General features: G+C 39.5%; 1 protein-coding gene across 1 annotated transcript; it reads left to right on the plus strand.

Moving 5' to 3' along the window:
• The first annotated feature begins 3262 nt into the window (after positions 1–3262).
• avil (advillin) lies at positions 3263–15397 on the plus strand. Its single transcript, XM_008410001.3, has 20 exons — positions 3263–3366; positions 3459–3547; positions 3631–3705; positions 3856–4052; positions 4127–4235; positions 6407–6517; positions 7998–8203; positions 8285–8363; positions 8849–8947; positions 9029–9182; positions 9286–9386; positions 10305–10442; positions 10523–10681; positions 11126–11305; positions 11374–11531; positions 12204–12348; positions 12427–12615; positions 13199–13267; positions 14194–14301; positions 14582–15397. The coding sequence occupies exons 2-20, from the start codon at positions 3488–3490 to the stop codon at positions 14693–14695; spliced, it is 2451 nt and encodes an 816-aa protein (XP_008408223.1). The 5' UTR covers positions 3263–3366; positions 3459–3487; the 3' UTR covers positions 14696–15397.
• Positions 15398–16512: the final 1115 nt, after the last annotated feature.

Consider the following 16512-nt stretch of genomic DNA (forward strand, 5'->3'; position numbering starts at 1 on the left):
CACTTCACAAAAGCTTCAGATCCACTAACTAATAAAAATAACCCTGGAGCATGATGCGCCACCCCCATGTTTCACTGTAAGTATAATGTTTTTTCATTGATGTGCAGCATTTCTGTTCTGCTATACTAAAACACACGACCAGGATGTTTTTGTTGATGTTTTCTTAACTTTTCATCAATTTTGAAATACCTATGTCTTTAATAACTTTTAAAATCATTGAAAATCTCAGTTGCTCTCAGTAAAACAGACTCTAAAGGAGAAAAAGAAAACAGATCTTCAAAACAGGCTCTGATCTTCTCTGTAATTACAGGCTCACGCTCCCAAACAAGAGCCAGATTATATCACCAAACAGTCATTTTCCAAAAGGTTTCATTTACTCTGTTGTACTTGTGTTCTTGTGTCGATGGAGCATCTACACATGTGCTACTTACAGGATCTGGGATGTTTTAAATATGTTACGCAGCTTTCAGGTAAGATCCATAAAAGGAGATGTAGCAGCTGTTATTCTGCCGTAGAGAGAGGAGGTAAAGGATGAAGACCACAAAAGGTTTGTTGTTCATGAAACCAAACACTGACCACGCCCCGTGTGTCAGAGGTGGTGACTGGATTTTGCAAAGCAAAGCAGTCTTCATGTCATTACATATGAAGTACAATGGAATTACTTTGCATGTTTCTGTAAAGAGAACCAATGCAATCCATTTGAGTGCAAACACTGTTTTGATGCTGTTTTAATTAATTTTTTTTTATTGCACAAAGATTTTTTTTTCTGCTAATCCGTTTTCCAGGAAAGATTACATTAGATCTCTAACTGTCAGCCACACCCAGAAAATTCACCCCCAGTCAATTCAGCTGTATTGACCTGTTTAGCTACAGCTGCAGAATAGGAAATTTCATTCTTGGCGTGTAAATATCACTGGGAGGAGTAAATAAATGAACCAAAAACGATGGAAAGCTGGATTATACCACATGTAACAGAGGTGAAATTTCTCAGTACACAAAATAAAACTCACAAACATTTATTCATGTACTCCAGTTTCTACGCTCAGTATGCTAACAAATGCATAGAGATAACATGCATAGAGAGACACATCAAGGTGTCATTCTTTTTTAACAATAAATTCTATTTTTATGCGTGTTGTGTCCTCACTGCTTTTCCTTATCGTCCTTTATGCTCAGGTTCCACGTATTTGTCCTCTACTTCAGGTCCAGAACTTTTATGGTCTCACATCGTCGGAGTTAGAAAAAACCCTCAACTCAGTTAGCTCTAGTGGGTTGCTATAGCAACCAGTACCTGCCACTTCATGGGGAATAATAAAAGGCTGGTGAACCACCACTGTGAACTGTACTTATTCAGAGCCCTGATGAGTGTGGGTTGCTCTGGTTTCCCAAGATTTACACAAGATGTTTCTAACTTTATGACACAAAATGTCTCTGACTTTAGTATCACTTTGCATCCAGAAATGTTCCCTCACCCCCAACTCATTGTCCCTCAGTGTTAATAACCACATCATTCTATTTGAATAACCATGTAATGCAAAAACAAAAGTGGTATAGAGGTTTATAAGGTGGCATTCTAATGAACCAATGTGAAAATGTTGAATCTAAAGTTGTTTTAGGTAAAGAAAAAAAAGAAAGAAAAATCTTTTGGATATAGACTCAACAAACAAAAACTTCTCTAACCTAAAATTAGACCAATACTTTAACGGTGCCCAACACTGAAGCCAATGAGGAAACATGTTCTTATACAATCCTTTATATATTGGAAGAAAGCTAGCACAGATTATGCTGTGTGTACTACAGTTATCCAAGCAGATAGTCAACAGCCAGGCCAGAAGGGAGCAGTAGCTGTTTGTTAGTATAAAGTTCAGCCAATAAGTACATCATTCCTTTTAAAGTGTTTTTTTTTTTTGCTTTCCAGGGAGTCAGTACAAAAAGTCTGCTGACATCTACAGATCATATGAACTGCTTTCACTAAACAATCCTTCTACATGTTTACCTATGCTAATTACATTCAGCTGAATCACTTTTCTAGCATCTGACTGAACAATAAAACTTACTAACCATTTATTTTTTACTAACTGAGGAACAATGGAGAGATATGTAAAATTACACAACATACATTTTTATGTTACTCTCATGGTGTTTCCAGAAAGCTTCGGTCGCTCTCAGTAGGCTGCTTTTTGTGTTTCAAACCTTCCTTGTCACTCAACACACACTGGCGACATGACATGGATGCTTTATCTTCCTTTCATTTGCATAGCAGGATCTAAATATTGCATCTACATAAACATACAGACCCACTCCCAAAAGCCTTAGTGTCCTGCAAAATTGCTTATTTTTCCACAGTTTATTGCATTTCAGCCACATCCTTCAATGTTTTTTTTTATTGGGATTTTATGTGATTTGAGTGGGCTGGTCTAACATTATTATATGCTTTGATCAAAGCCATTTTATCACAGCTTTGACTGCAGCTTTAGGGTTATTATCCTGTTAGAAGATGAGTCTCTGAAGCAGACCTAAGTCTCTTGGAACCTGGAACTGGTTTTCTCCCAGTATTGACCTGTATTTAGGTCAGTCATATTAACATATTAGCTTCTGTGTCCGTCCTGAAGAAAATAATTTCCTCAGACTGATGCTCCCATCATCATGTTTAGATGTACTTATGGGTGATTTATTTTCTTCCTGTCCCTATTAAATAAAGGACAGATTTGTGTAATGCACTTGTTTTTCCAACAGTGTTAATTTCTGTATTCCTTGAAATAGTTACAGTTGTTTCATTTTGCAGGATATGAAAATACATCCAAGATGTATGCTGTAGTCCATACTGTAGATTCTTTCACACTGATATCAGTTTATTGAACAAATGGAATTTAAGGGTAATTGAACTAATATAATTATTTTATAAAGTGTCTTGAGATTACATTTATTGTGAAATGGAGCTACATAAATAAACTGAACTGAACTCAAATCAAGAGTCAGTTATACTGCAAAGCTGACATGCTGCAGGTACAGTATGATTATTGTTTTGTAAAATACAACTTCTAACTAATTATTGTGCTTCAATAACTGCAGTAAGCGTGCTTCTCATGGTTCAAAGAGACATAATGTAGTTAATAAGTACTACTATGGGTGCATTTGAATATGAGTCAGTGCTTTTTCCTGTTCACCACATTTGCCTACATGGGCTTGTATCTCTCTGTGTGATTGGGCAGAGCACCATGATGGCCCCAAAAATGCAAAAGTAGGCAAATCTATCACAAGAAATGTATGAGTAACAACTGTGGCTCTCTTGTGATCAGACAGGAAATCATCCCCTAGATGATCAGATGAAGACACCACAATCTCTTCTTCATTCAAGATTACACGGCATGTAGTGTTTGTTAACTTCCAGTATCAAAAGCTACAAATGAGAATTTGTGTGTTAAATAATGCTTCTGTTCTTTTCTCTCATTTTCCAGAAAAGCAAAGCTGAGAGCGCCGAAGCATCATGGACTACACGTTCAGAGCAGTGACTCGCAGCCCAGGGATTATAATCTGGAGAGTTGAGGTGATTGGATTTTATTTCACTTTTTATTACAGAGGTAGTGATGAACCCAAAAGTAAAAGTTTTAATTTCTCTCTGTGCAACAGAAAATGGAGCTGGTTCAAGTTCCTGAGAAGTCCTTTGGGAACTTTTTCGAGGGTGACTGCTATGTACTTCTGTTTGTAAGTCTCAGATGTAGAATAATTACCCGTTTAAGCATATAAAAATTATCAAAAGGTTTTACTGCTAAACTGTCTGCATGATCCTCTTAGCCATTCCTTCTCCATCTGTGCTAATGCACACACAGATTCTGCACTTTTGTCTTTCTCCAGACGCAGAAGCTGAAAAGCTCTTTAAGTTACAACATCCACTTCTGGATCGGCTCAGAGTCCAGCCAGGATGAGCAGGGTGCAGCTGCTGTGTACACCATACAGCTGGATGATTTCCTAGGCTCCTCTCCAATTCAGTACAGAGAGGTTCAGCACAACGAGTCGGATACGTTCAAGGGATACTTCAAAAGTGGAATAATGTGAGTGAAAGATGTTCGTACAGTGAACCTTTAAGTGAAGTACACCATAAATTGTATTTTTCTGTTTTGCTTAGCTATAAGAAAGGAGGCATTGCAAGCGGCATGCGGCACACTGAAACCAATACGTACGACATTGAGAGACTGCTTCATGTGAAAGGAAAGAAAAGGATAATTGCCAAAGAGGTGAGCCACGTTTTCCAGTCGCACAGATGCAAAAATATTCCGATCCCTTGAAGCTTTTTTCCACATTTTGTCACATTAGAGCCTCAAACCTCAGGGATGTTATATAACAGATCATCACAAAGTCACATTTACTTGCAAAGTGGAAGTAAAATGGTACAGGTAGGCCTGTCGCGATAAACGATAAATCAATTAATCGCACGATAAATTAAACCTATCGACCTCATTTTAATTATCGGCTTTATCGTCTCTGCCTGTCTTTTTTTCTTTCTGTTGATGACACTGAATGAAAAAAGGCTCACCTCCGGTGCTCTCCACTGACCCTCCCTTCCTCATTTCCTTAGTGTAATGTCCAGCGCACACGACACTAGTTGTCAGCCCATTTTCAAGACTTGAGAGATCAAACAATAGCCGACAGAAATCCTAACGGTTCGATCGGGTTCGATCGTGTGTGGTGTCCAGCCACATGGGCACAAAATAAGGGCTACATTAATTAGTACTTTACTAGAATCTACCTGTGATGCACGTGGCTAGAGTCAGCGTGAAGTCCTGACTGAATGGAAATCATTCTAACCTATTTATGTCACGTTAAGAAAGAACAGCTGAAAACTTACCGGGTTTATCAACTGCGGTAGCAATTTGGCTCCAACTCCTCCCCTTGTCATTTCTATATTCTTTGCACGAAATGTTGAATTAACATTAATGTTGTTTCCACATATCTCCAATGTCCGCTGGATTTTGGGTTGCGCCATGTCAGCTGTTTGGGATTCCCCTCCTAATTTCCCCTCAGAAAACACGGAGGAGAATCCGCGCTTTCTGATTGGCTACCTGTCACATTCAGCGTTAAGCTCCCAGTCGGGGAAAACCCCTGATTTAGATCGGAGAGGCCACGACGATCTACCGTAACACACAATACACTACAGGATGATCGGTTATGAAATCACCAGCGACAATCTCAGATCGGCCAACGATCTAAAATTGTCGTAAGGGGAAAGCAAAAAAATTGTGTAGTATGAACTACTGCATTAGGTAGTCGGATGTGCTCATCTTCTCTATTTAAATCTAGTGATTACTGAAGGGGAATATAGTATACAGACTTCATAATCTGGACTCCTTTGTTGAATGCAGTATTTATTTCCACTTTGGCTTTATGTTGTTTAGTTTTTATTCAAGTACGGTTTTTGTTAATGGAGACTGAGAATCCATTTTATTTTTGGTTGTTTTGTTTATTTAGTTTATCAGTTCCAGTGTTATGTGTTCTTTTGAAAATAAAGTGTATCTGTCTATGGCAGGAAATCACATGCATTATTACGTCATTTCCATTAAATCAGTGTCAAGAGGTCTTGAAACAATATTATCGTTTGTCGCAATAATTTTTTAGACAATTGATCGCTCAGCAAAATTTGTTATCGTGACAGGCCTAGGTACAGGAGTCATAATACTTTATTAACTGCAGGTCCATTCTTTGAAAACTAGCTAAAAGTTTGGTTAAATTGTATGGATAGCTTCAGTGCATATCAATTGTCAAGTTTTGACATGGATTCTGAATTGGATTCATGTCTGTACTTTGACTGGGCCATTTTTCCGCATGAATTATTTTAGTACCAGGATGCTGACCAGAAACACAAAATATATTTTGTGTTGTCCATGTGGAAGTATGAACCTTTTTGCAGCATCCAGCAGGTTTTCTTCATGGATTGGGATGCATTTAGCCCCATCAACCTTCTCATGAGCTCTGAACAGGTTCCCCATCTCTGTTAAAACTAAAAGCGTCGTCATAGTACAAAGTTCCCACTGCTTCACTGCGCAAATAATTTATTCAAGATCATGTGTAAAGTTAAACTTCCTCAACACACAGTGCTTTGCATCTGGGCCAAAAGGTTAAATTCAGGTCTCATCTGACCAGAATACATTTTCCTCCAAGTTTCCTGCATGTCGGAAAGTATTTATAGCTTTTTTTCCACAAGAGCTTTTGTCTCGCCACTCTTCCATGAGGGCCAAATTTGTGAACAGTGCTGTAATTTCTGCTTCCCGTTGGTCTGTCGCACGCTATTCCAATGCAACACATTGAATTATGTGTTTGCAAAATGTGGATAAAATCAAGGGGTATTAACACTAATGCAAGTGTTATTTTAAGTAAAAACAGTAATTTTATTATTTTCTTTGTGGTTTAGGTGGAGATGAGCTGGAAGAGCTTCAACCTTGGAGATGTGTTTTTGTTAGACCTTGGCAAGACCATCGTCCAGTGGAACGGTCCAAAGAGCAACACTCAGGAAAGGCTTAAGGTGAGGCTTTCTGACTGAATAAGTCCTCTATTAGACACATTGGACTCATAAATATATTGTAAATCAGATATACCATGAATTCAGTTCATAGAGAAACAAACCCACACCCTATTTTACAATAATTGCCCCACTAACTAAACACCGCTCACATCTCCAATTCATTCCAATAGTCACTGTAAAAAATTTGCATCGCTGCATGGTTGCACATCCGCATCAGTCTCTATCCAGGCCATGCAGCTGAACTACATTAGCAATGTTAAGAGAGGTGTCAAACTGCACAGCTAAGGACTTATGTTTTCTATGATAGTGCTGGGAAACTTGGGGGTTGTGCAAATTCTTCCAGTTTTTACAGCCAGAACTCCAAAATACAAATAAATGCAAACAACTAGTTGCTTTTATTCATTTTAGTACCAAGATGCTGATCAGGAACGCAAAACAAGCAGGAAGCAAGAAAAATGAATGCAACGTGAACAAATAAACGTAACACATTTAGTTATTTAGTTTGAGCCATAGGTTTATTTTTTTCCATTTTCTCCCTGGTGTTTTGATGATATATGTTTGGTGATGAACACCAAGACTGTGGGGTAAAGAAAGGTCTTTCTTCCCAAAATATTAAAAGGGGCAGAATTATGCATTTTCGAGGCATTTTGTGGCATTTTGTGGCATTTCATAGCACAATCAAATAGCTCTGTTACCTTCGGTTGTTATAAAAATGCCACATATTAAACATGACGCAAAAAAATTGGATTTTGCAAATTAACACCTTAAAATTGGGCTACTGTCTCTTTAAGATACTCCTACTCTGACACTCCACCTTCAGTTCGTCATGACAATACTTTTAATCATGCCGTTAACAGCCTTTATTATTAGTCTTTCGCTGAGAAGTAATTTGTAGAAGTAACTCAGATGTGCAGCTCAACCAGGTGTTTGCTAATTGCTGCTGCCGCTAGTCTGATGGAGCTGAGTGGGGAAAGCTTGTGGCAGGGGTACTCTGTGAGGCGTAAGCTCCAAGATAGACTGCAGCTTTGTGAGACTTTGTGAGACTAAGCGTCTAGGCGCCTCCAAGTGGCTGCCAAGGGAGATTAAAGGATTTCTCAACCATGCATGAAAGAATCAGAGTGTGTTTTTGATCAGGGAATAACATTATAGCACAATATAAAGCTAAAAGAAGTCAATTTTACCCAATCCCCCCTCTTTAATAGACCCTGAAACTGATCTGCATCACATCAAAGACACAATACCAATAAAAGTTATTTGGAAGTGATTTCAGTCAGGGACTCCACATCCGATCATTTAAAGTCCATTTAATTGAAACAATGTTTTCCCAGAGTCTGTTAGACCAAATGTGTGATTAATTACTGCTGATACAACAGCTTGGAGTAAAAAACAAAAAACAAAAATTGCAATGGCATAATGATAACAGTTTGCCTTTTAAAAAATACTAAAGCTGTAAGCATTTGTTGTATCTTCACTTTCTCAGGGCATGATGCTGGCCAAAGACATCCGGGACAGAGAGCGAGGAGGCCGGGCGGAGATCAGAGTGATCGAGGGCGACGCAGAGAGCAGTTCTCCTCAGAACATGGAGGTCATGAAGAACGCTCTGGGTGAAAGACCCTCCGACCTGCCAGAAGGGACGCCCGATGACACTGTTGACCAGGAAACAAAGGGAAAGCTCACGCTTTACCAGTGAGCTGCTCGCTTATCTCTGATTTTATTTGTCCTCAAACTCTTTTTGGTTATTATTTATGTTCATCCCTTTCATTTCAGAGTGTCAGACGCAGATGGTCAGATGAAAGTAGCAGAGATCGCTACAAACCCTCTGGTTCAGGATCTGCTCACCCATGACGTGAGTCAATGCAACCCCAATCCAATGACTTACTTAAGCATTAAGTTTTGGTTAAGTGTTTCTGTTTGCAGCCCAAGCAAATTTGCAATGTTCATTGCAGGTGGGCCATAAAGAACAGTATATAGAAAGTTTAAAGTGCAAATACAAAACAATCATTGAGACTCAGTAAGGAAGAAAAACAACCTTCTTCAAAACCTTGAACTGCCTGATGCCAGATCAGCACCCCTAGAGTTACAACTGGTTTGAAAAATAAACCTTCTATATTGGAAACATCTTTCAAATGACTATTTGCTAAATCATCAGCTAATGAACTGGTTTCTGTCTGATTATCTTTATAAGATCTGAACCTTGAATTGCTTGAGAGTTCTTGAACAAGCTGTCTGATTTCATCACCTGTTTCCTGCTTGCCTACAGATCTGTTCAAGTTATTTACATACTTTCATACTGTTGGAAATAATAATTATCATCATCTGAATGTCCTGCAGGATTGTTTCATCCTGGATCAAGGAGGCAGTAAGATCTTCGTCTGGAAAGGGAAGAAGGCAAACAAAGCTGAGAGACAGGCTGCCATGTCCAGAGCTTTGGTGAGTGACATCACATCATCAGCCTGGGATTAGATTATTCGCCATTTTATTTCCACTATTCTGTTTGACTGCCTGTTGCAGGACTTCATCAAAGCGAAAAACTACCCAATAACCACCAACGTGGAGTCAGTGAATGACGGGGCGGAGTCCGCTCTCTTCAAGCAGCTCTTCCAGAAGTGGACGGTGAAAGACCAGACGCAAGGCCTCGGAAAAGCAAACACGAGGGGCAAAATTGGTATTCTAACAAGAGGAAAAAATAATTTGGAATGAAGAAAGAGACATGAGCTTTGTCGGACATCAGTCAGTCATTGGAGTGATTTTTTGTTTGTTTGTTTAAGCTCACATCACACAAGAGAAGTTTGATGCCTCCCTGATGCACTCGATGCCGGAGGTCGCTGCTCAGGAGCGAATGGTGGACAATGGTGGAGGTCAAGTTGAAGTAAGGCATTTTTTTTGACACAATACCTGAATATAAAAGCTGTTTTCCCAATAGTCTTTTCTCAGACAGATGTACAGATCAGAATTACATGACAAAATATACATTTTTAGCTGCGGATCAGTTTATAATTCATCTTCAGAGCGTCCTACATGCGTCCGCAGCTTTGATACGCTTCAAAGGCACAATGTAAAGCCAGACATTGAAATTAAATTAAAATTTGTCATGATAGCAATGCACAAATACTGATAGGTTCTTTATTGAATCAAAACTGAAAAGTTGTATTTATGTTGTTTCAAATGACAACTTCTGCTCCAAGAACATAGAAGTTGTCATTTGAAACATTTGACAGTATTCAGGTAGAGGTAGCACTCACTTAAATGTATCACAATGTATCACATCGTTGATATTAGTAGAACTATTTCACATGAACGAATGTTTGTGTAAATCAAGTTGGCAGTGAACGGAAGCAGAACAAAATATCTATTTTCTTTTGTCTTTATCGGGACCTTCAGCAATGAAACTGTTAAAGCTGCGTGTTTTTCCACAAGAAGAAAAAGAGGAAGTTTAAATCCTGATATCAATCACACTCTAAGAAATAAACCTGTAAATTTACAGCCATTTCTAAGAGTGCAGGTCTCAACAGCAGTCAAACATTATCTTGTTCATTTGGCTCAAACTCTGACAAAAAAAAAAAAAGTTTCAACTCAAGATAATACCTGTTGTTAAAGAAATACGTCATAATTATGATACTGGAAGAAACATTACTTCAGACACAGTATATATATCTTTGTTTTACTTTTTTTGCTTGTGTACATCCGATCCTCCTGGGTGGAGGAACTTTGAGGAGAGAGGATCTCGCTGTCTTTTATTCATGCTTACACATGTTGATGCTTGCTCTTTCACCTCTGACCTCCTCAGGTGTGGCGAGTGGAGAACCTGGAGCTGGCCCCGGTGGACCCTAAGGGGTACGGATACTTTTACGGAGGAGACTGCTACCTGATCCTGTACACTTACTTAGTCAACAACAGAAAGTGTTACCTGCTGTACATGTGGCAGGTAAGAGCATGATAACCTGGCTTCAGGATGCAAAAGCATTAAGCTGCTTCACTTTATGGTTTATGTTTTGTGTTCTTAAGGGGCGCCATGCCACACAGGATGAGCTGGCCGCTTCGGCGTTTCAGGCTGTGAACTTGGATCAGAAGTACAATGACGAGCCAGTCCAAGTGAGAGTGACAATGGGGAAGGAACCGAGACACTTCATGGCCATGTTCAAAGGGAAAATGGTCATCTTCGACGTAAGACGGCTGTACTAGCCAGTTTAATACTGCACTGGTTAAGCGTTGATCCGTTGCTGCTTTGTTGTGACGCGCTGAGCGACTGACGTTTTACCTGATGATTACGTGTAAAAGTCAATCCCAGAGATCTTCTTCGTTGTTCCAATTCCGAATTTATTCCAGTCATATGAAACCATTTGTGAACAAAATCCAATTATTCCAGGATACACGGCAACAGTGTCAACAATGACTCCATCACAGCGTCAAAAACTTGCGTGCTCTTCCAGCTTCAACACCTGTCACCTCTTGGCTCATATACTGGAGGCCACAGCCCCATCTAGTGACCAAAAACCCAAAAATATACATATTTGGCTCCTATAATGACATTTTTTTGGTGTTGTGATAAAATATACTCAGCTAATTAGCTACCAATCATTATGCTGAGTTCTTTTCTTTTTCTTCCAGGGAGGCACATCCAGAAATGGGAACTCAGAGCCGGAGCCTCCAGTAAGGCTGTTCCAGGTTCGTGGTTCTGACCCGTCCAACACGAAAACCATTGAGGTTTCAGCCCTGGCCACCTCTCTGAACTCCAACGACGTGTTTCTGCTGAAGAGCCAAACAGGAATCTACCTGTGGTGTGGGAAGGTGAGAGAGACACAGCGAAGGTACGGCGGGTTCAGGACGGCGCTGAAAGCTTTTTCTGGTGTTTTCAGGGCTCAAGCGGAGACGAGAGAGCCATGGCAAAGGAGGTGAGCTCTGTGGTCGGCCTCGGCTCAGAGAAAGGTTTTGAAGAGATTGTGGCTGAGGGTCAAGAGCCTGTTGAATTCTGGGAGCTGCTTGGGGGGAAAGCTCCTTATGCAAATAGCAAAAGGTAAGAATGAGACAAATGTTGGTGGTACTTCCAATAGGAGAATAACTGTAGCTCTTAAGTTTAAAGCTGGGGGATTAAACTTTTATTAAAAAATTTTGTTGTCTTTTTACCTATTTGTTAAAGCTTTCACCATGTGCAGACAATATTATATGAGATACATAATCAGAGAAAAAAATCTATCTCCTACACCTCCACCCTGAGCTGTTATTGCCATCTGAAGAAACTTCCAACCAAAACCAGCCAATTAGAGCCAGAAAGAAGGTCTTGACACTGTCAATCATGCTCATGTACTTGCTACTCAATGTTCTAATAACAGAGAAACAACTTACCTTTACAGAAAAACCTTTTATCCACCGTCATTGGTGGTACTGCTGACTACCCTGAACAGTCATGGCAGCCTCTGTTGATGGGGAGAAGCTGTAGTGTAGCAGAGAGAAAGGGGTAGTATGTGAGCAGGATACACAAGCATGACTGACAGCAGTAAGACCCTCCTCCTAGCTCTGATTAGTTGTTTCTGATCAAGAAACAGCGCAGAGAACAGGGAAAAGGCAGAGCAGTCTGATTTTTTTTCACAGATTGTTCTTTACTATCACAATACAGTGACTATTTCAAGAAATATGTAGGAATCAGTTTTTGTAAAAGTTACATATTTCAAGCGTTGGTTTTCTGCAGATTGCAGCAGGTGGTTTTAGACCACGAGCCACGCCTGTTTGAGTGCTCCAACAAAACGGGGCGCTTCATCGTCAGTGAGGTGGCTCAGTTCACACAGGACGACCTCAGCGAGGGCGACGTCATGCTGCTGGACACCTGGGACCAGGTGGGACGCAGAACATCTAACAAACAAGCCGTCCACTCCATCGACCTCTGCTGACTTGAATTCCCTCTTTTCCTTTAGCTGTTTCTGTGGATTGGCAAAGAGGCGAATGAGGTGGAGCGTAAAGAAGCTGTGGTGACGAGCCAGGAGTATCTGCGAACTCACCCTGGCGACAGAGACCCGGACACGCCCATCGTCCTGATTAAGCAGGGCTTCGAGCCGCCCACCTTCACTGGCTGGTTTGCTGCCTGGGATCCCTCAAAGTGGAGCGTGAGTCTCTGAGATGCAGCCCGACAGACAGCCATGACATTTACCGTATTTTGCGGACCATAGAGCGCACCTCACCATAAGCCGCACCTACAATTTTTCTTTAAACTGGAAACGTAAATATATAAGCCGCTGATATCTCCGCCTCTCAAGGACCCAGCAGAGGGCTGCGTCCTTAATAAATCTGCTATTAAGGACGCAGCCCTCAGTCTCTAAAGCCGAACCATGGTTTCGTTCATGCCAATCTTACGTGCAGCGGCTCTATTTCCCTCCTGTTCTGTCAGATCGATGGCCCTCAACTTAAAAGCTGCATCATATGAGTTTGAAAACATTTCTCTGTTGTGCCTGTTGCTAGCATATCCTTGTTCCAAATGAAAATTCTTTGATTTCCAATTTTGACTTCCAATGATTCACTTCCTGCTAAAGCTCCCCCTGGTGGTTGAAGAAAAATCCACAGAAAAGCCGCACCGGGCTACAAGCCGCATGGTTCAAAGCATAGGAAAAAAGTAGTGGCTTATAGTCCGAAAAATACTATTTAAAATCTAAAAATAGATTGGGATATTTTTTTTCTTTTTCTGTGTTTTAGGGAGGGAAGAGCTATGAAGAACTGAAGAAAGAGCTGGGAGAAGACCTGACACCCATCGTTCTGCAAACTGTACGTTGAATCATTTCTCTAAAACTTTATGTGCAACAGAGAAGTAGCAGCTGTATTTATGACAACAGTTAAACTAAATTAGCAGCATAAACGAGAACATCTCTTTTTTAAAGTTTATTATGCATTCATTATAATAGAAAATACAAATAATTTGGTTTTCATTTGGACAAGACTAACATTTAGTCTTCTTTATCTAGACCTGAATGTATTGATTATATGGCAACAAGCAATAGTATTTATATCTCTTAAGCTTTTTCTCATTTTGTGATAATTGTAGATGAAGGCGTCCAAATCAGATGAAACGTTTTGGCCAGCATGTTAAATTAGGCATGTTGTGAAAAGATTACACTGCTATTCACCCTAAAATATGGTTGTGGCAGCATCATGCTGTGGAGTTTGTTTTATTCAGCAGGGACAGGAACAGAATTGATTGGATCATTTATAGGCTCACTTTCTAGCAGGACAATGACAATAACAGCTGAGCCAGAGCTACAATAGCACCGTTTTGATTAAAATGTATGCAGGTGTTAGAATGGCCTAGTAAAAGTTCAGACTTAAATACAGCAGTTCACAGATGTTTTCCATTCATTCTGACTGAGTGTGAGCGAAGTCGCAACACCAAATTGACAGAAAACGCAGCGTGTAGCTGTGAAAAGCTGACAGACTCGCTCCCTGTGATGGCAGCATTTCACATTTACGTGCTGCGATAAAATCCCACTGAAGTTTGTGGCTGTAAGGTGATGAAATGAGAAAAAGTCCAGCAGAAGGGAAGCTTAGCAAGCTGCCAGGAGCACGAGTCAAGACTGTGCTTCTTTTTTAAAACAGCAATTCATCTTCCTTTCTGCTACACAGGAAAAAGAAAATGCATTTCCCTGATGATGTGAGCTAATCATGAATCACAGTCTGAGCACGCTGCTATTTTCCAGGAGGAAAATGCTGAGGCGGAGAAAACCTTTCAGCCTTTCCCACCCGACCTGTTGGTTAACAAGCAACCTAACGAGCTGCCTGAAGGGGTGGACCCGTCCGCGAAAGAGGTGTGTGAGATCGCTGGTGCTTGTCAGGTGAACAGACAGAGATGAAAGTTTAGTGGAGGAAAACAACCGGCTGCAACCGACAGCTAGAGCAGCCTCAATGTGCTTCAGTATTGAACCTAAGAGTCCCTAGACGTGAAGATGAAGATATCCTCCTATTATGAATCCCTCTGAATATTAAACATTTTTGCTTTTGAGTTTTACTCATCCAAAGCATTTTCTGTTTCTTCAAAGAGCAGGCCTTTACGCCCAGTTTCTTTTTGGTTTGGTTTTGTTTTTTTAGAAGCACCTGTCAGACGCCGACTTCGCCAGCGTATTTGGTTTGAGCAAAGACGAGTTTGTGAGCCTGCCGCAGTGGAGACAGCTGAACCTGAAGAAAGAGAAAGGCTTGTTTTGATCAAAGTCTTTGTGTTTAAAATATTAACAGCAAAAGGTTTTCTACCCCTTATTTTAACTAAGAAATCAGATTTTATTCTTTTGATGGTGAATCATTTTTACTGTTTCAATCCTACTTTTTTATGAAAGATTATTGCTAAATTCACACATGATAATGTTGAATTCTCTGAATGCAGTTTGCTCTATAATTATTGGCGCCCGTGTTAAAAATGTGCAACATTTCTAACAGCTGTGGATATTTCCCCGTCTCCTGACTGTGTTTGGTGGCAAAATTAACAGTTCCAGTCACTTAAAACTTTTTATTGGTTTTATTTGTCATTTTCTGTTTGCATAGCCACACAAAAAAATTAAGATGTCAGAAAAATAATAACTTTCTGTTGGGAAATGCTTAGAAGTCTAATATAACTTTTTTATCTTTAGAAAATAAAGTTATATAATCACAGGTTAACATCTAAATTCAGCTTTGTTTCAATAATTAAACAAATTATTTTTTTAAATACACACTTTTCAGCTATTAGGAAAAGATTAGGACTCGTGCCAGTGTCCTCAGAGGTAGACGTGTCCTGCTGTAGCAAAGTCTTCCCAGATCCTGACACTTCCACCTCCGTGCTTTACGGTTTGTTGTTACGAGGTTTGTTTCCTGGAATGCTGTAATTTTTTTATGCTTCTGCTCTGATGGTCAAATAACAATATTCCACAAGTTCTCGTCTTTGTCTTCGTATTCTGTGTAAAACTTAAATCAGGACTTAATGTTTTTCCACTTAGTATCCGTCCCAGGAAAGCTAAACTTGTGCAGTCTGGGCTAAAATCGGATATTTATAGCAAGTAACTTTTTAAATAAATATTTTTTTTTTTCTTTTTTTACTGTGGGACTTTTTTTCCACACTTTTCTGAGGCAAAAACAATTTTACCACTAATTATTTTGATATGAAGTTTCTCCTTAACTGATTAATAAACTAAAATTATTATTTCTTTTATGTTCAACAGTGAGATTTTGCCTCAGATTATAATTTTAATTCAGGCATATTTATGTGTTTTCAACAGGGATGCCAATAAAATATACCAGACAAGAAACTTTCAATTAAATTCTCAAAATGGGATAAAAGTGTTTCCATCGAGGCACCAAGATTTATTTATTTAAACAAAACCCGAGAGCGAAGAAGCTGTGAGTCAGCTTTGCCATCTGTTGGATAAGTGCTGAAACAACAGGTTTTACTGAAAGTTTATTTATTCTGTCAGCATCTTCATGAGAATGTGTTTTTATTTCTTGCTCATTTTGCATTACTCACTAGTCTGCACAGGGTTACTTTCAGTATCATTCATATTATTTATGCCAAGTTAACTAAACACTTATTATCAACGCAGCGTATTTAGTTTCCTTTTTTGGCCTCCAAGCTTCCATCAAGCTTCACGTGAAAGTATTTCTAATATTCCAGCTGAAAACACAAACGGCACATCAACGTCAGTTTATTTTCATATAAATCATCCTTTATTTCGACAGCAAAACATTTAAAAGCTAAGAAAATGACAAAAATATTAAAACCCCAAAAAAGGCATTAAGATACAGTAAGGACTTGTTTTTTTTGCATTGTACTGAAATCAAACAACAACAAACAAAAAGAGTATTTTCAAGATAGTTCAGAACAGAAAGTCTGCCGGCACCATTTAAAGGATCCATTTCTCTTGATAAACAACGTCCAGAACCAGGGAATTGTTTATTTTACGGTCTATTTGATGGAACTAGATTGTTTCTGACGAGACAGCACTTACAGACATTTTAAGAAGGACAAACCTCATCAAGGCATCAGAGCTGGTTGA

Source organism: Poecilia reticulata, chromosome 5 (genome assembly GCF_904066995.2).
Source record: "Poecilia reticulata chromosome 5, P_reticulata-male-v2, whole genome shotgun sequence".
NCBI classification, from domain to species: domain Eukaryota; kingdom Metazoa; phylum Chordata; class Actinopteri; order Cyprinodontiformes; family Poeciliidae; genus Poecilia; species Poecilia reticulata.